The sequence below is a fragment of the Lagopus leucura genome, unplaced genomic scaffold (genome assembly GCF_019238085.1).
Source record: "Lagopus leucura isolate 7727_CA_CO unplaced genomic scaffold, USGS_WTPT01 Super-Scaffold_100159, whole genome shotgun sequence".
NCBI classification, from domain to species: domain Eukaryota; kingdom Metazoa; phylum Chordata; class Aves; order Galliformes; family Phasianidae; genus Lagopus; species Lagopus leucura.
The window spans coordinates 17,370,418-17,391,602 of NW_024962335.1; the positions used below are offsets into that span (position 1 = coordinate 17,370,418).

General features: G+C 34.3%; 1 protein-coding gene across 1 annotated transcript in view; it reads right to left on the minus strand.

Moving 5' to 3' along the window:
* Positions 1-21,185, minus strand: part of LOC122190233 (PARP1 binding protein) — a 45,306-nt gene that overhangs the window by 4,726 nt on the left and 19,395 nt on the right. The window contains exons 7-9 of the mRNA XM_042890070.1: positions 14,111-14,294; positions 10,189-10,367; positions 6,152-6,233 (exon numbers count right to left, since the gene is read on the minus strand). Of these exons, the coding sequence (XP_042746004.1) occupies positions 6,152-6,233; positions 10,189-10,367; positions 14,111-14,294 (445 nt within the window). The remainder of the gene's footprint in view (positions 1-6,151; positions 6,234-10,188; positions 10,368-14,110; positions 14,295-21,185) is intronic.

Here is a 21,185-nt window from a genome sequence, read left to right on the forward strand (position 1 = left end):
AATAGCAAGCTTTTATTTTACCAAATCTGACAATTTTTTTAGCATGACATTCTACCAATCTTCACAATCCTAAATTAACTTACTACTGTTTTGAAAGCATTCAGCCACAAATTATCACATAACGGTTTCAAGAGTGCTCATAATTCACAGCTAGGGATCCTTAGAAAGTTTTTCAGGTGTCTTGTAGTAATAATAACAGTATTTCCCCCAGAAGTATAGTTTATCAAGTACTTGATGAAGAAAAATAGCCTGTCTTTAGATCTTTTATTGAACATAATCTATACCTCCCCTTCTTTTCTCCTTCAGGTTTTCATTTTTTAGCTCATTTCATAACCACCAAAACTACTAATCAATTTACATTCCATAATTACATTCCAGTCAGAAATTTCATTTTTACAATAGATAATACGTCTGCCAGAGATGGATTATTTTCTCTATTGCTATGCCTTTTCTACCCATAGTTACAATGGGCATGCAGAAAACTCTTGATAACTTCCTGTTGACAGTTTTCCAAGTTAGAATTTATTTGTACTGGAATCACAAACAGGCAAAACAATTTTCTCAAGTAACAGCATTTAGGGAAACTAAGCAGTGAAAAATAACATCAGTGCTTGAATCTAGAAATTAAATCACTTTGTATAGGCATGAACAAGTCACATGAGAAAGGCAGAGTGGAATTGTTTGCTTTGTGGAGTTTTTTTCCTTGGGAGGATTTCTATACACAGTGAAATTACAATGAATATCAAACATGCCAACATTTGTTAGAGTTTTATTCAGCCACAGATTGTTTTAAAACTAAAACTACAGTTATGTTCCCAATTGGAGGAAAACAGTGTTTCAGATAGGAAAGGTGGTCTCCTGTTACATTAAGAAAAAAAAATAACATGCCAAACTACTGAAAGTTCTTGCAGCTGTCATGGAGTAAATGTGTTAGCAGTGTAGCAGGATTATTAACACAATGCATTAAAGGCTGAAACAATCTTCAATTTCCAAAATAATATAAAAATATGCTACTCTTTCACATATTGTATGCTTATGGCCTAATAGCTTTTGTTCCTTCCTTAATAATTTCTAATGTTCACACCCAAAGTCATTAGTTCTATCCAGTGTTTTACCTACCCACTTGAAACGTCAGTTTATCTTTTGAGGTGCAGAGGAAAAACTAAATCTTTATTATGCATTCTGTTTATTCCCCTAAGTTGATCTTCAACATAATCAAAGGAGGTGATTATTACAATCATTCCATTCCTCTCACACAAAAGTAATTACTACTTAAATAATACCATTGCATTCACAAATTGTTAAATAGTAGGGTTTAAAATTAATGTAAGTATAATTCAAAGTACCAGACATAAGTTTGGAATACCTCATTTTAGATAAAGTAGCTCTCTCTTGTCTAGTTAAGTGGTCTATTTTCTTTTATGAAGCAGAAACTGAATGCAAGAAAAACTGGCTGCGAGAGACAGAAGTGAATAGATATTCTGTGGGCCTTTCTGAATTAAAGATTTTTTCCACAAAATACCACTCGCCATTAAGATACTTCCCTTTAACAGTGGATAGGAAATTTGAAACACAACTCAATCACCTCTCATTGGAAGATGAAATTGAATTTCTCATTATTACTCTGACTTGTTTCTGCTGGAGGGAATGAAAAGGTGAAACATACTAGATCTCCAAACTTCTTCCTCTTCAAGGAACTGAGCACAAGCATTGCCTTCTAACAAATGCCTTTATAGTTAGGGAATATTTTTGCATCTATTCCAGTATCTAATGAGGACTGCAAGAGGAAATATTTCTTCTTCACTGTTGCCAGGAACTGGTTTTTGGAAAATGGAAATACTCATAGAGTTACCTTATTTTTAAATGTATTACAATTCATAGCTACCTGCTTACTTTTCCCACTTTCTTTATTCTTAGATACAAAACACATGCGCACTACATTGTGCATGTTTAAATACTGATCTGTCGTTCTTTGCAATTCTTCAGATGTGAAAAGTCAGTTCCTATTATGGAAGGAGGGGATATCATTTTTATTTTTGTTATTCCTACTTTTAATTTAGTGAAGTATCCCTTTTTCACATTGCTTAAGGGATTTTCCCAAAATTCCTTATTCAACATACAATTCATGATGGGGCTTAGCATATAACTAAGCTAATCATCACTTTCCCTCTCAAATATCACAGTAAAGAAAACTTTTATTGCAAATTATTACAAATCCAAGTGGCTGATGGTGAGTTAGCACTGTAGGTTAACAATCTGACCATGTCAAAAGAGGCAGCATGAAAAAGAGCCCTCATGACGATTTTATGGAATTAATGCTACCATCACATAAGAATTTCTCAGGAGAATCGGTGACATTGAAAAGAAGCATCATATTTCTACTGTATAATTCAGAATCCATGTACATTATCTCTTGTGAGTCAATTTTGAAATCTGTGTATTATGCATAGCAAAATTTACAAGTACAAATTTTAGAGGCAACCTGTAAATTATTACTTCGTACAACAATTTTGGAATGTGAAAACTCATACTTAGCATAAGAAGGTGATAAACACTAATACAGCACTTGAGATCTATGGTCAAGTACAAGGAATTCATTGTACTATGTGCTGCACAGTAAGGACAGAACAAGAAATATTTCTACCAAGGGACATTACAACCTAAGACAAGAAATATATGGATTCATAGGGAAAGGAACCCAAATTAGTCATTGTAATGGGCATCCACCTCAATACATAAAACTGCTAAATTTTGAGGAGAGGTTGATTTAAAGATACTGAAAAAGCTTTTAAAAGAGGATAATGAGCTCTGCAGATACCCATAGCAAATCTCTTCAGCTATAAGAAATGGTATAAAGCAAAAAAATTGAAAGAACCAGACTGAAAATTAAGAAACCAACAAGGAAAATCGGTACCGTAGGCTGAATGTAAGTATCTCAGAGCAGCAAAATAGAAATAATCAGTGTGGCTAAAGATTCGTTAAAACAAGGAGTTTGTATCTACTACCACTTAAAGGAACAGATTGATATGCAAACAGAAGAATGGCATTTACCTTCTAAATGCTTTGCTGTTCAACAGCTGTCAGTCTCGGTGAAGATAGGCTAAATCTGCACAGATTATCTACCAAGTCCAAGAAAAATATACCACTGTGATCAAAAAGCAAGCTGAATCTTTAATGATTTATAGTCAAATTGACATATGGATAAAGGAGAATATATTCTACAGTTGCTATAATGCAAAAAAGGTAGCAGATAGGGTACTATTCTCAAAGTTAAATATATTAAGACAGACAGACATACTTAAAAGAAGTTTCTTATAGAAGAAGTTACAAAAATTGCTAGTTTTGACAAAAGAGATACTTAGGTTACATATAGATTTATGAATTATTCATACATGGCTGATAGCTGAACTTGTTTGTAGATGTATTCCTCCACAAAGAAGGTAAGAAAAAGAAGGTATGATCCCAAATGTCTTCTAAGTAAGAAAAGAAAGGGGGAAAAACATGCAAAAGAAACACTGTAGAAATTGTGAGAAAGGCTTCCAGGAACAGACAAAAGAAGAATAAAAAAGAAAATCTAGATCTTCTGTGAGAGAATGGAGATCAAAGTTGAAGGTTGGAGAATTATCTCTGAGTTTCAGCTGGAAAAGTCATTAGCTGTTTTGGTAACAGCAATTTTGATTAACTGATGGGAGAAACAAGACTAAAGAGGGCACAGGAATATCAGAAGAACAATCTCAGACTTTACAAGCATATAGTATAGTTTGGATGGTAAATGTTTGGCTAATACTCAGAAAACAGAATTGCAAGCAATGTGAAACATTCAGGCAATGTGAAACAGTCTGGGTAAGAAGACTCTGTACTGATACATATTTGCATTTACATTTTGAACACCATTATTTTTTATGATACACCATTATTTTTTTATTTTTTAATTATGATTTTTCAATATGGAAAAACATCTTGAGAAAGTTGGCTTCAGTTCCATGCAGTGCCTTTTTCAATAGGATACACTGGAAGAAAGCCATGAAGAAGACTGTTTATGATTACAAAAGACAGTTCGGCAGCCCCAGTGTTCCTTTAAGACACGAGCTGTGTAGTTCCAAGTGGCCTTTTAGTTAAAAATTAATCACATGCACCTTAGCATCCATTCTGCTGAAGTAGAAGTGAGTCAAATCTTACAGGTTTAATCTACAAAACACTGTAAGTAATCTTTACAATTGAATGTTGTACTAAGGAACATGGTGGGTAAGTATTGGTGGTAGATGGATGGTTGGACTAGATGGTCTCAGAGATCATTTCCAACCTTGGTGATTCTATGATTGTTCTATGATTGTTCTAAGGATAAACCACAGACTTTATACCTGTTCCTTGTTCTCCTTGTATTTTGATTTTCTTAAGATAAAAGGTAATTTACATTTCAACATAGTCGTCCTCATTTATAATGAGGGCACATTGTGAGTGTCAATATCAGTTTTAGAAGTAGACTGAAAGACTTCAACAAAGACTGGCTAAAAATAATAGATATTTCATTCTATTTTGCTACAGACACATTCTGTGTCATCAATCACAGTGAAAACAAGGCTGAGACAAAAGTCATGGAGAAAAAGTCACTCCTTGTATTGTGTTAACAGGGGATATAGGAATCACAATATCTTTCTTAGGCAATATAGAATCAATTCAGGAGGCTGTCATGATTAAATACCTTCGGTAAGAACTACAATTTACATAGAAATTCTCCATAGAAGCTAATCTCATGTTTTTGATTAGCAAAAAACTATTAAAAAAAAAAAAAAAAAGAATGATTTCATAACAGGAATCAATCTCAGGTTTCATGTTTTTGATAGTTTCTGTGAGAAACTTTGTATGTTCCTGGTAAAGATCCAAAACTTGACAGGCAATTAACTTTAGACTTTCTTTTGTACTGTAACACTGAACATAACTTCATGAACCCAATTACAAAACCTCAGTTTAGACAGAAAAAACTGTCTATTTCAATGTATTATGTAAATGGCATATTACATATTACAAATATTGCTATTTGATGAATAAAGCTGCAACTTACGTTATTTATAGTAAAATTATTCTGAATATCATTTTTCAGCTCCAATCTTTTCAAATGTTTTCCCATAAGTTTTGAGGTAGATTTCACCTTAATTAGTGCATGCATCTAAAACAACAGCCTCACTCCTCTACTTCTCTAAAAAGCACATTCTGTGCGGAATCAAAGTATATTTAAAGCACTTGTTGGAGAAACTGACAATAATTTTCACTCTAATTCCTTTTAATCGCTATTTCTTATACATGTAATATGTAAAAATTCCCTTCATCTTCACTGGCAGAGATATATTTTCCATTGTGCTCTACCAAAACTAATCCTGATGGCCTATAAAACTTGTTTCCTTATTTACATACTAATTATGTTTTCATCTGTTGTCATAACTAATTTTGTAAAAACTAATCAGTACTTTCATTTTGTTCTCTGTTGAAATGCCATGGAAGATACATAGTCTGTCTCTGTCTATAGTTCCAACATTAAAATTTGACAATTTTTAGAAAAAGAGATGATGTAAAATGCAATTTTACGAAGGCTGTAATTTTCAGAAACACTGAAGTTGTTCTATTAAATAGAGCCACTTACAATACCAGTATACTGTGATGTTTGATTTCCCCTAGAAAATAGCAAGCATTACTGCACTTTATTGTATGCATTTTATGTATACAATAAGGGAAATGTAAATGAAATGTTGCAAACTAATAGCACTCTGAAAAAAAAACCAACAGTTAATCATTATTTTAGAATTGAAATCTGGTCCCTCTTTTCAATCTTATTTTTCCTTTCACATACCTTCAGATTTAATCCTACAGTCCTGAGATGCACAGAGAGCTAATTTAGGAGATATAGATTTATGCAATACATTGTCATTATGAGATCTTCACAATGAAGTATTTTTAGTAAGCTTAAAGACTTTTCTGGAGTGTTGCACGTTCTCATTCAATACGGTTTGAGTTAGGCCATTAAGCACAAGGTAACCAATTATTTACCTATTGAATACCGTTCAGACAAATATTTGAAAATTTTATCACTATTATTCTCATTTTACCATTACTATTTCAGTGCATCCATATGTGTATAGCACATCCTGTACAGTACCTTACTTATTTTTTCATCCACAGACTTCTGAATACGCTGTCTAAGAGGTTTTGGAGAAGATTCTTTGGACTGTGCTGGCGATCTATGTTCAAAAGAGATATGAAGTATTCAGAACAAATAAAAATTTATTAAAAAATTAAATAATAAAATCTAAATAATAAAATAAAAATAAAATAAAAAAATAAAATTTATTTTATTTAGCTCATTTTTTCTTTTAGTTCCATTTTTATGCGGCACTAAATTTCTGCCTGCCTTTTCAATGTATTTAAATTGCCAAAATATGTAATTTCTACATGTTCCCATCTATTCCATTTTTACGGCTCATGTGTTCTCCTTATGACCCATAGTGACAAAATCCTCAGCATCCCACTTTTCCAAAGCCTGGTGCTTCCTCAGGATAAGTGATCAGTTAAATCATTACTGTCTCTCCACTCTATGGATATATTAACTTATTTTTCCAACAAAAATTGCTTTGAAAGAGATTTGTTGTTTTGTGGATCACATCAACTTGCATATACTTCATACATGTTTAAAATCCAAATTAAAAAGGGGGAGGGGGAAAGAGAAGAGGGAAGGGAAGGGAAGGGAAGGGAAGGGACGGGAAGGGAAGGGAAGGGAAGGGAAGGGAAGAATTAGCAAGAAGTAAATCACAGAACTGCAAGGATTGGAAGAGATATCAAGAGATTATTGAGTCCAAACCCCCTGCTTTTAATGCAGGCACCCTATAATAGGATGCACAGCTAGGCATCCTGACACGTCTTGAATATCTCTGCAAAAGGAGAATCCTCAACCTCTCTGGGCAACCTGTTCCAGTGCTCTGTCACACATACTTTAAAGAAAGACTTGTGTTAGCAGTAATGTGATAGGAAGATTACAGGCATTATATGAAAAACAACAGCAAATATAATATTGCCCTTAACCCTACAGACTTGGTGAACCAGCAGAACCAGAAAAAACTAAAAAGAAAACAACCAAAAACTTTATTGTGAAGACATACGAAAATACTTAATTCATATTTATGCAAAATTCAATTTTATACGTAAACAATATAATAAATTGTATCGGAATCACTTTGATTTCAATATGATCACTACATACTTGTTTAATTACAAATTTTAGCAATACTGAGAGGAAATCAGCACGCTTGCATTGTATAAGGTCCAAAATAAAATTTAAAACTGATGAAAATTAAAAAGAAGTACGGAAACTTTATTCACACTGCTATAATGCATATTCAAAAGGATGATTCTCAAGCAAACTAAAATGAGGTTCTTACGGATGGAAAATATTTGAGGTGCGTACTGAAGGTCCCATTAAACAGAGAAAAACTTCAGCTTGTTTTGCATGGTCAAAAATATCATCACTGCTTACATTTTCCATCTGAAAATATGTATGCAATTTACAAATTACAGAAATATAATTTTAAATGAAAGAAAACTAACGAAAATATGAACATCACACAACAACTGCTTTTGAGCAGCAGCTTTCTTACAGGATTTAAAAGGTGACAGATAAATAGAGCCAATTAATTTAATCTCAAAATTTATTAAAACACGAGTAAATAAAAGAAAGTAAAATTCCAAGAATGCTGAAATTATGAAAAGGAGATACTTTCATTTATCTTCAGCATTCAACTGAAAAATAACAGTGCTCTTTTAACATTATTAGATCCCAGACAAATACACCCAAAAGTTTTACATATATCTTGGGATTCTTCAGTAGTAAAATCACTAGAGATAACAAAAAATATTGTGAAAATCCTCAAAATAAAAACTACCATTTGATCTAAAACCATGAAGCTACCATATGAGATGACAACCTGTAACATTGAATCAGATTAACAAAAATAATTTTCACTACAGTGTTTACTGTCAAACCTACTGCCATTTATCCTGGAAATTATTTCAGACTTACTTTTAACTATATGGGTCAGCAAAAGACTGTAAACACTGTCGGTCAAATGTTTGAGAAGTGTTAACAAAAAAGGTACTGTATATGTGCCTGTATGTTGATGAAATACAGATACCTTAGTTACTATGCTAGGTGATATTAAAATGTTCATCGCAAGGCAATTGGAAGATTACAGTATAAACTGTTATAGAAAGGTAGAACACAAAGATTTAAATAAAAATTGAGAAGAGGTGCTGTTTGCAAGTTCACATATTTCTTCTTAGGCTTTGCAAATTTATGTACTCCTGAAACAATTATTTAAGATTAATTCAATATTTTGTGTGCTTCCACAATTATTTCTATTTAGATGTTATGTAAACAAATAGTATTTAAAATTTTATATAGTGAAAAATAAAACCTAAAACAAGATAATCACCAGAAAATATTAAAGAAAACACAAGAATTTTGTGTAGATTACCATATACATTTCTAAATAGTAGCACCTCCTTGCACCTACAAGGAGAAGATTTCAAGTCAAATGAATGCTTTACATCTTTACTCAGTGGACACTCTAATCCAGAAATAAGAGGTTTTTATTCCAATTTAAAGAGTTGCTTAAGAAAGCAAATAAAGATTTCTAGCTATGAATAACAGCAATGCTTAATTCAGAAAATTTCAGTTGAGCTTTGATGACATTCACATTGAGCACTAATCTAAATCTGATTAAGCTCCTATTCGTTTTGACAAAACACATCCTGATTGAGGTTTATTAATTTAATGAATCCTGAATCAAAAATAATGGGAAAATATTTTTTCTGGACGTTATTGGAATGTGATAGTTTGGTTGGTTTCATAAAAGAGGTTGAACTATAAATCTAGAGGAACCACCAAATTCTCCTTATTTTATGTCTATCTCCTTATTTCTTCCAGTTTAGGACTCAAAGAAGGTGAGGAAGTTCTTGCATTAAAAATCAAGTAATAAAATCAGTAACCAACAGCTTCACAGAATTATAGGTGCCTTTGTTTCCTGTATTGCTATGGAACACATATCTGAAACTGAGATTTCTATTGACATCCCTGCATCCTTTTGTCCAGGCTTTTTTCTTGTTCTTCTCCTATTCTGTTATTCTCAGAGTCTTGCACCAGCATGCCCTGACAGTGTTGTACTGGTGGGTTCTCATGTAAAGCAACTGCCATCAGCATAAGAAAATCTCTAATTCCCCACTTTTTACAGTCTTTCGTTGTAGCTCTCCTTTTATATTTGGGAACCCCAAAATGTGCAGGCAAAAACCTTAAGAAACAACTAACCATGCAGTCCTGGCCTTAATGAACAGATGTAGTAACCACCTCTATTGGCATCAAAAAGCAGGGACAATCAGCAGTGGGTTTTAGCAGGTCCTTATTAAAAAACCATAGTTATCATGGGAATAATATTATTGTGGAACCAACTGCTGTACTGCAGACGATGCTTGTCTGGAGACCCAGGCTGCTTCACTTCCCAGCTGGTCACTGAGAAATTTTTCTATTTCCTCTCCTCTCCTTCTTTCTCTCAATTTCACCATCAGAGTCAATGTATGCCATGAACTACAGATGTACATGAATACCAATAAATACATGAACTACCAATAAATATTCATGCACAGGAATTTGTTTCAACATCCTTTGTATGTTACCAATTGGTGTATCACAATATGAAAATCTATTTAACCATTTAGAAAAGTCTCTACAAAATAACTACTACGTAGGAAAAAAACACACTGTCATCCCAAAATATCTTGTACTAAAGATAGATGAAGGAGGAATTTTCAAACTGAATATAAACGCAGTCAGCTACTGAATACACATTATTTGAACTTAAGAATATAGACGAGTATCTGGAAGACTAGTTGCAAAGGATACTCCCTTCATAGGTCTTGTGCAGCCCAGAAACATACTAGCCCAGAAAGTCTGTCTTCCAAAAGCACATTGAAAAAAACAGTAAGTGAAGATGAGGAGGTAGAATACTTTTGAGAACTTGACACTGTCCTAAGAACACTTTCCTTTTACACCTATGCTCCAGGCTGCAAATTTAGCGTACAAAATATCAGTGCTTTAAATCAGTTAGTATAAAATCTTTATAAACGAACAAAAAGATTTTTAGTACTCACCTGAAGAGTGTCAAAACAGAGGTGCTTCCAAACATAATTAAGTTTACATCATCATATAATAATTCCGCTTTGTTCTGGGTAGGAGCGCTGACTGCTTCTTCATCAAGAAGAACTAGTAAGACCTTTATGGTATCTCTGCCACAATATGCAGTGCCATGGTTTATGGAATGCAATTTCGGCTGAAAGCAAATAACATTAAAGAGAACATACTGCAGGAAAGGTCAAAAAGTGAAATCAATAGCTCACCTCCAAAAGCAACTAATAGCAGAAGATGCAAGAACCCCCTCCTCCCCTTTCCTAGTAAGCATCTATCAAGTAACATGACTACATGGAAGATTCTTTTTCATCCCAAGGAATGAGTAGAATTTAGATCATTGCCAACTAGAGGCATACACTGAAAAGAAAGTCACACAAATATTCAAATCTGTGATGAAACCATGCTGCTGAAACTAACATATTATTTCCTTAAAACCAGCTCGAGTGCCACACAAACATTCTAATGAAGTCCAACTCCTGTAACCGAATCTGCAAAAGCAGCTGGTAAAGAGAGATTTTTCAACCAAGATATGGCAATAGGTACAATCCCCTCTTGTTTGTAACACGATAAATTCCTCAGTTTTCCACAAGAATTAAAAAGTACTTAAAGAAAATAACAATTCACATCTGGAAGAGTTCAGTGCTACAGCCAGCAGATGCAGAATTTCATAGGATTGCTAGAGTTGCAAGTTTATAGCATTTCTCTGTAAAGTTCTAGAGGTTTTCTAAACAAATGTAGTGCTAAATACACAGTATTAAGGTTTAAAAACCACAGTTTTTCTTATTTACCAATACAGAGAAACATACAGTAGCCTAACTTTGTTTAGAACAGGGCAGGCAACAAACTGCATTTCTTTAATCAGTTAACTGTTTTCAACACAGCCTTGAAAAGATCAAATTCTATTTCTCTCCCTATTTGATTATATCAATTAGTGTATGTAGCCTTCAAGAAGCCATAGCAACACGTCAGTCAGTTACTATAAGTTATAATCAATAGCTAGAAATAGCAATTACAGAAATGGTTGTTATACTTGATTTTACAAAATTGGTCTATTTCAGTAACATCTAATTTCCTCAATATTTATTCTGGACCTCTTCAGTCATTACATCACTACATCATCTACATCATGGAATTTTATAAAACGCCATGTGGGTCACGGTAAATTTATCTTAATGAAAAAAGTATGAGTTTGACAACAGCTTGACTGATTATATACAAAGAAAATGTAACAATAATAACGTGTAGAATATAGTATAACTGCCTAACTGCCAAAAGATGACCTTCAGAAATCTCACGTACTACTACAACAGTAGCTTGGTGTACTAAATACTATTGTCCAAAAAACAATAGGAACTTCAGGCAAGATAAAAATCCCTGCCACAAAAATCTTGTTCATTATTAAAATAATGACTCTAAATATTTTTTCAAGTAAACTATTTATTAATCTTTCAAGGGAAGTAACCATTAACTACTCCAGACTATTCAAGCCAGTTCCAGAAATGCCAACTGTATTCAATTTACAGCAGTAAATTTCTAAGGAAGAAATTCATCACAATTGCTATTAGTCACTCATGAAGTCTTCAGTGAAAAGTTGTATTTCCTTCTGCATAAAATATTGATTTTTTATACAGCTTTGGACTTTTATAAAACTGATATTTACAGGAAAACTGAGCAAAGATGTAAGAAAACTAATAGGAGAAAAAGCAAATATTTTTCCAACAAAATATCTCTCTGGTATATTTTATACGACCTGAATAGAAACCAAAGTACATTTTATGTAGTGCCAGTCTTTCTAAGAGCTGCTGGAGGCATCCTTTTCAGATCTACAGTTAATTTCAGATTTACAATTTATACTTAAAGATGTGAAACTCAGCAGAGATTTAACCTTTGCTGTCCTAAGATCTTAATGGAGCAATACAGACACTCCAGTTTTTCTTCACAGTTCAAATTCATTCGGAAAATGCATGGAAATTTTTTATTATCAAAATCCATAATAAAAACCCTCCTGTCTATGTGTGTTTAGTATAATGTCTTTTTACTGAAAGCTCTACTGAAACCTGCAGTTTGAAATCTTTGCTTAACATTTGCCCATGCTTTCTTAGTGAGCACTAGATTTCTCAAGCCAACCAGCATATCAGCCACATTCAGGCCACAGTCATCCCTCATGGCTGTTAGCTATATCTGTACGTACATACTATGCATATGCATGTTCTGTGGTGCGTATGGTGAAAAGGATTAGCTTAAAGCCCATCATTTTCTGATATGTACTCAAGTTTTCTCACAAAAAAACTATAATAGAATCTTCCCACTCAAAAGCAGATTGGTTCTTTCAACAGAGAGATTAAATTCAAAAACGTAATTGGGAAAACCTTCAACACAGAACCACTGACTCACAGTAATATAGCTAAGTAGATGAGCTGCCTACAGACGCCCATCTTAACAAAACTTCATGCTGTTCTTAACAGAATTAAGTACTTCCCTCTTTCTTGACAACCATCCCACTATCTTCTGCCTCAACAAGGAAACTAGAAAAAATTTCTACAGACTATTAGGCTACAGTATCAACCTATAGAAAACAATAAGAAACATAAACTATGTTAGAAAAGCATTGCTTGGTAAATCAGAAGAATCTTACCTAGCTGATAAAAAATCTAAGACTTTAGATTTTTTTTTTTCAGGAATCCAGGTCTCCAGATAAAGACAGAGATAATAGGGCTGCTAACTTTTCAGATGGAGCAGAGAAAGAAAAAGACAAAGACAAGAAAGGGAAATGGTAATACAAAGCAATGGAAGCCTCAGGAGATGCAGTAAAATGAGGATGCTAATCCGTGGAAACACGTATTTAAATCAATTTAACTGTCCACTAAGATCTAGAGGCTTCTACTTCTTATTGAAAAACAAAAGGATATTGGAAGTTTTATAAAAATCTGATAGAAATCTTGTTACTATGGGGTAATTCCAGTGATTTGGCAATACCAAGCACTCTAAGAATATACACAAAAAGTGTTTAGCAGATTTTAAAAGTTTCCTAGACAAAAACACATAAGATATTGTTTTATATATACCAACAATGTAAAATAAACTTGGTTGATGTTTTCATTAGAAAAATATCATAATAGAAAACCATGTAGACTCAAAGTACAGAAATCACAAATAAAAACATGTATTCAGGTATACTCTCCACACCTATCTTTTAAAACGTTAAATGTTTTGATTCCCTTCAAGAAAAAAAACACACACATACACAAAAAAAAAAGCATTAGTAACTAATTAGTGTTAGTCTTGAAACACTGAAAGAGAAAAACATACACAGAGTATTTGGGTTTTCATTCGTTATCCCTGCCAAGGTTTCACCATATTCCGGACTTCTTTCATATTAAACCATATTTTGAGCTTCTTACACTTAATAATACTTGACTGAGAGCTAATTAAAATTTGTGTTCTTTAATCAAAGTGCAGATGTATGTTCTCAAATCTTAACTCCACTTTCAAGAGGGCTTTTTTCTGCTTGGAAATGTTATAGGTCTACTACTTTGAAATTACTGTCAAATCTAACAGTTACAAGTATTTACATTTAGAACTGCTGCAAGAACAAAATAAATTTTGAACAGCATTTAATTTACTATTTCAATGTAAGAAGTTTAAATAAAACATCTTTTTGAAATCCACACTGTAATCCTAAAGTATAAGTCTTTCAGCAAGTTTAAAACCACATTGCAGAGGAAACGACACTGCTCTATTAGTAGGAAAAGCTAATACCCTATATAAAAGTCTTAAAAAAAAAAAAAAAAAAAAAAAAAACACAGAACAAGAACAAAACCAGGAGAAGGACATTTACTTTCTTGTAAAGCTAAATAATAAAAAGAACAAAAGAAGTCCCATTACCCGTGTTGGACTGACTCCAGTGGCACTAACAGTCAAGACTTCATGTTGTGAATCGATAATATTTTTAATCCTCAAATCCAAATCTTGTACAACTTCCTCTACTGCCTGATAGAAAGGATCCCCATTGCTTCGGCCTTTCATCAAATGCATCTTCACTGTTGACAGAATTTGCCCCCCTGCAACTCTGAAAATAGGCAGAGGGTCATCTCCACATTAATCTTGGCAGCACTTTAGTATACCTATTAGTGTTGAACATAGCTAGTCTTCACAGTTAATCAAAACTCTTCAGAGAAAAGCTTTGATCTTTCAAATCAAAGAGCAGTGTGGAAGCACTGTCCAACATAATAGCCTGCTTAAGAAAAACAGAGATTATAAGAAAAGGTAATGAATTCAGCATTTAGTACTACTCTGACCTGCAACACAAAACTAACTTTTCCATAAAGTCCAAAGAAAAGCACTTTCTTTAAACCAATAGTTACTGTTTCGCTTGTAAGCTGTTAAGTAAGCAAACATGGACCCTAATTTAACATCCAATTCAGATTTTGAGCATTGTGTTTCATGAAAGTTCTTTAAATATCAGTCTGCTTTCAATTTTGTTTCAGTAGTTAGTAATTAGACTAAATGAACATTCTGTTTTTACATAAAGGTACACAGTACCAATCTTCTTTATAATCAAGAGAAAACATAGAGTATATTTACGCTAAGTCCAGAAACATCCATGAAGTTAGACATAAAAAATATAAATAATTGAATGCCAAAATATTTGTTTTGCCATAGGCAAGGGCAAGGCCAACTTTTCAACTTCCTCCACACTTAATAGCTACCTAATTTTCCTAAAACGATACCTTGTAAATACAGACAATCATATTTTGCACACATTAAATTCTAAAGAGAAGTCTCAGAATTCCTGCTAGGAACACCTCCATCAAGTAAAATTCTATCTGTCTAGATTCATAATCCAAAATAGAAAATAACTGTGTGGGGCTAAGGAAGAACAAGGACTCCGTCAGAGGAAAATAAGTTTGTTTATATTGTTTTCTGTTAAAATACATGGAAGGAATGGGGCCAGGCATCTTGCTGCTTTGGATTACTCTGGCTGAACAAAACTCCTGGTAAATAACTTAGAAGCCCTGAAGTTAATATGAAACATTTTTGGCTTTTTTCCAGGTCAGAAACAGCTATTTCCATGCAGTTTTCAGCTTTAACTTTTACAGATTAAAGATTATTCAATTCACATTAGAATTCACAGTCTTGTTTAAACAGATAAACGTTAGCTTTCCAGAAGCTTAAGCACAATGCATGAACTCAGCCAAAAGGAAAGTCACCAGGTGAAGTCCCTCAGCACAAAGCTCAAGAACCATAGCAAATGTTAAAGAGAGGAAAAAACCAATGCTTGAGTATCTCTGCTCCAAAAAACACAATTCAGTTTAACCACAAGAGAATGAAAAGTTCAAGGGGAGAAAAAAATAAAAATCATTCAGTGCAAGTTGTCAAGAGGTAAGAGTATTGTTGAAGAAAATTCTGTATCAGAGATATGTATAGGAAATCTAGCCAAGCCTCCTCAGGACTAAAGTGATATTTTCCAAAACAATACCCTCAACTGAGAAAAGCATTGTATTAACTGAGTAGTATCTGCTCCATAAATACCATATGGAATCTACAACTCTAGAACAAACAAGCAGGTGAATTGTTTGGCTGAAGCTGTGTTTCAAAGTATAGATCTTCCCTATATATGCCCAGGGATATATATATACATAATGTATGTATATGCTGGAAGAAGGATTATTCCATATACAACACTGGACACAAAAAAATATAAAAAAAAGATAATTGCATCCTTAATTAAAATGCTATGTGTTGTCTGTAATTCTTGATTACCTTGCAGTTTTTCTCCAAGGAAGAAAAAATATGATAAAAATATTTTCTATTTATTTGTTTGGTATTTTTTTGCTTCTACTACTCAATGCCAACTAAGGATCTTAGTTGTTATAAGTAAAGTTAATTTAATCTACTTTTCTCCCCATATTCCCTCTTCTTTTCCAGGAAAGAGTTCCAGTTCCCAATCTGACATACATAGTACTAATTGAAGCAAAGAAAAGTTTATTCATACTTTAATGAGATATTATATAAATAAGACATAAAGTATTCATCTAATGTGTGTGGATTAGTTACTGAAACACTGTGCCACAGCTTATGCATTTTACAACAGGAAATGATATTGAATGAAGCTATGTTGTGAATTTTATTAAAGTATTGAATAAATTTATGAAATGCTGTATACACCTCTCATTGGTGCTATTCATAAACTTACTACAAAAAGCTCTCACTGACCAAGTCTTATAGTTTCATAACATACACTCAGACCAGCCTGAGTTGGAAAAGCAATTAAGGCATTCTTTTGGCAGTTAACTATGTTATCTATAGCATCAATTGAGATGGTTAGGCCACTGTTAAAATTTAAGCAGTCCATTTGGTCGTAGGAGATCATCATCTGTTCATCAGAAAAGACAACTCACTGGATCAAAAATGTTTCAAAAAGCAATAATCTTGAAGGTAGATTTATAAATTAAATAACAGATGCAATACTTCTAATTCAAGTAATAAAATAAGTGACCTGAGAATCTCTAGATCCACTAGGAAAATTTCATTGCTACTGACATTCAAGCAAAGTTTACCTAAAAGCATGAAAATAAAAGGAAAATGCTGTAAAAATGCAACTTTTGGGGGTTGTGCTGGTGGTTTTTGTTTTGCTTATTGGAAAAGGAGTCTGAATGCCAGATTACTCTCACTCATATTTCCTAGAAAAACCATTTGAATCTAAATGGAGTGTAAAATATCTGGCATAGTACTAGATAGTAAATGTTTATATAAATTAAATGAGGTAGAAAACTGCTACCCACCTTGCAATTCCTAACAGCTAGAATGCCAGTAAAAGATTGTTTTCAATATGGAATTGTATCAACCAACTTATCTGTCTTAAAATCATTTTTTGCACCAGCAGACGTTAAGAATTTTAATTCTTCTTAATGCTGAAAGAGAAGGGCAAAACCCAAGTGAATTCAAGAATAAACATTAAACCAAGTAATGCCATTTGTCTAAGGTAATACTGAACTTGGGAAACTTTTTCCTTTCCAGTCAGGGTGCCTGCTAACAATTCTCAGATCTCAGGCTGCTGACATGAAATATTCTAAAACAAGGTGCGTAAGTCTCACATCCTTGGTCTTCTAAGTCATATTATGCAAGGACTCTTTTCAAATCCAATTAACAACAAATATCACTCAGTTATCACTATAATAGATATCCTAAGGTAGCAGTTTTTTTAAAGATCTCTAATAATATGATTTTCTCATCAGAGTCACATGCAACAAGATTTCTTTGTTCTACATAAAGGAAACAGACCTGGTGGTTTTAGTCAATGCTTTGCTGAACATGAGCCAGCAGAAGGTGGCCAAGAAGGCCAATCGCATCCTAGCTTGTATCAGAAATAGTGCTGCCAGCAGGAGCAGGGAACCGATTACCCCTCTGTACTCAGCACTGGTGAGGCTACACCTCTAGAGCTGCGTTCAGTTTCGGGCCCCTCACTACAAGAAAGACACTGAGGCACTGGAGTGTGTTCAGAGAAGGGCAACGAAGCTGTGAAGGATCTGGAGCATACATCTTAGGAGGAGCAGCTGAGATAACTGGGATTACTTAGTCTGGAGGAGGCTCAGGGGAGATGTTATCACTCTCTACAACATGAAGGGAGACAGTGGTGAGGTGGGGTTGGCCTCTTCTTCCCATGCAGCTAGCAATAGGACAAGAGGGAATGGCCTCAAGTTGCACCAGCAAAGATTCTCTGATGGGCTGCATCATCCTAGCTGCTGAAACATGAAGTAAGGCTCTCACAAATACCTCCATCTTTCATAACACAGTCCCAATTCATTCTTTTATTTCCTGCCCAAAATAGTTTAGACTGCTGTGCAAGTGAGTGAGGGAAAGCATGCAATCACACAACTCAGGGCTATGTTAATATGAGGGAATTCTGAAAGTAATGCCTCCTATTTTATTCCACTGGTCTGTGACATCAGAGGCAGATCGTGTTGGTATGGCAGTAGAGTTTGAACCTTCCCACCAAAATTTCATTACATCTTGCTGTTGTGCCTCTGATGGCAGCAGAGGCGCAGTCTGGTAAAATGGCATCTGATATGGAATTGCATATGAAAAAAAGGTGTGAAATTAAATTCTTTCACGTGGAAAAAATGGCATCCATTGACTTTCATTGATGCTTACTGAATGTTTATGAAGATCAAGCAGTGGATATGAGTACAGTGCTGGGTGATGCATTTCAGCAATGGTGACAGCAACATGAAAGACAAGCCACATTCCAGATGTCCATACACAGCTATAACACCATGAAGTGAAGAGTACCTCCATCAGCTCATCTGTGCAAATTGGTGGATTGTGACCAGTGAATTGTGTACAGAGCTGAATATCGGCTTCAATGCATTGGAAACAGTTGTGGCAACCTTGGACTGCAGCAAACAGTATGCCACAAGGGATAAGCAAATGCTCACATATGAACAGAAAGAACACTGTAAGCAAGTTTGTCAGGACCCATTGAACAAACACAAGGCTGAAGGTGACAGTTCCCAGGATTGCATCATCACTGCAGGCAAGACATGGTGTCACCACTATGAGACAGAGTCAAAACAAGTCCATGGAGTGGCAACATGTGACTTCCCTACAGAAGAAAGAGTTCAGGACACAGCCCTCAGCAGGTAAAGTGCACTGTTTTTTTGGGATAGGTATGGGGGGATCCTTCTGGATTCCGTGAACATGGGCATACCATCAACTCTGACTACTACATCAAGACACCGACTAAGCAGAAGGCTCAAACTTCTGTAGTCAGGCTCAAGAAGATAATCTTTATTTTGCAACACAATAATGCTAGGTGCCATACCAGTTTGAAGACCATGAAGCACATCACCAATTTTGGCTGGACTGCCCTACTACATCCCCTCTATTGCCCAGATTTGGCACCTTCTGAATTTCATCTGTTTGCACCACTGAAAGATGGACTGCATGGGTAACATTTTCTAGCAGTGATGCCATCATAGCAACTATGAAGCATTGGGTCACCTTCGCTGGTACAGATTTTCATGAGCATGGCCTGCAGGCTCTTGTTTCTCACTGACAAAAATGCACAGCTAATGGAGGTGCCTATGTTGAAAAATACTATTTTGTAGCTGAGAATTGGCTCTATGAAAGTGTTATTGTGCTCTTTCAGTCTGTTGTAATGTCCAAGGAAATAAATAGAAGGCATTACTTTTAGAGCAATCCATATGCATCTCAGGTGATTGAACTTAAGACTTCACAGGCAGACTGTTTAATTTTAGAATTAATGCCTTGTTAACGTTTTTTTTTTATTAAATGAACAAGTCCCCAGATATTTTAGATCAGCTGATCACTGTCACCTATTGGCCACTTTTTACCTTTGATTATCCATACCGTCAAATGTCTAACAAGAAAGACTTATGAAAACAATCCAAAAAATAAATTTGGTTTGTTATCATGAACAGCTCAAGATCATAATTTTAGAAATAATAAATTAACACCCTTCTGTAGTTTCTGACAGCAGTGAGTAAAACATAGACCAGAACACATAGTATTCCCTTATAAATTTCCCCTGTCTTCCTTCAGAGTTGTTCTCTATGAGTTCCCTCAGTCTAGGAGACAGCCATCCCATTACAATTCTATCGTGCTAAGATGACCGTTTGGTAAATCTGATTAGGAAAAACTACCCAAGAAGTGAACAAGACTCTGAAATAAGACCATTCTTATCTTCTAAATTCTACCTTCTAGTAGATTTCAGGTCGGAACTCTGGAGAAGACTGAGAGGGAATCTCATCCCTGCTCACAAACATCTAAAGTGTAGGAAACCAGTTGATGGGGGTGGACTCTTTAGTGGTGAGCAACAGTAGAACAAGGGCCAACGGGCAGAAACTGGTACAAGGATGTTCCATACTAATACAAGGAATAACTTCTTCACTGTCAGAGTGATGGAGCACTGAAACAAGCTGCCCAGAAAGGCTGTGGAATCTCCTCTGGTAATATTTAAGACCTGCCTGGATGCTTTCCTGTGCAACATGCTGTACAGAACCAGTGGGGTTGGACACAATGATCCCTACATTGATCCCTCAATGATTCCAAGCCCCTACAATTCTGTGGTTCTGTGTGATGTTTATTCAATATCCTCCTTTTCAGTGAAGTTTAATACAAAAGACCTATGACATTTAAGATTTGATAAGAATTGACAGAAGAAACAGCTTACTATTGTCAGCATGAATCAGCACTAAAAGAAGAGTATACTATTCACGTAGTATTTCTCTCATTTGCCTTGTAGCCATAAAGAAAAACCAGATGTCTAAATTAAGATAAGAATGCCTGACTGAGGAAAAAAGAGATGGCATACAATTTATGTACTCAAATAAAACATATTTCAATAGGTTACAAAGACATAGTCATGCATCAAGGGCTAAAAATCACAGCCTTATTGATTACTACAGATTTAGGAAAATATTTCAGAATTTAAGAAATAAACAGATATCCATTTTTAAAATTTGAAATTAGGCAAAGAGTGTAGCAATTTAGTTCTATTCTCAAACGCAAAAAACAAACAAACAAAAAAACAGGTTTTCAACTAGTTTCATCCTATGAGAGGAGAAAAACTAGAGAAAATAGAAGAAACAATAAAAAGTAGAATTGCTCCTAACAGAGTAGTAACCATGCCTTTAAAGTAAACCTACTTTTGCTAGCTAAGTTATTTGCATAAAAATGACAAAAAATAGCTGTTCATCTTCAATAAAATTTCAACAATAAAATTTTATCAGTGGACTTATCCATATTTTTAAAATATCTGTGAAAGAAATAGTTATATCAAAGTCCATTACTCAAAAACTTCACCCCAAACAATGAACTTAAGCATTTGTCCCTTATCACTGACTTTTTAAAAATCACACAGAACAATACATATGGTGAAGACACTACTTTAAACCCTTTGGAGTTCTGCAGTTCAGTAGATCCACAATAGAAGCAC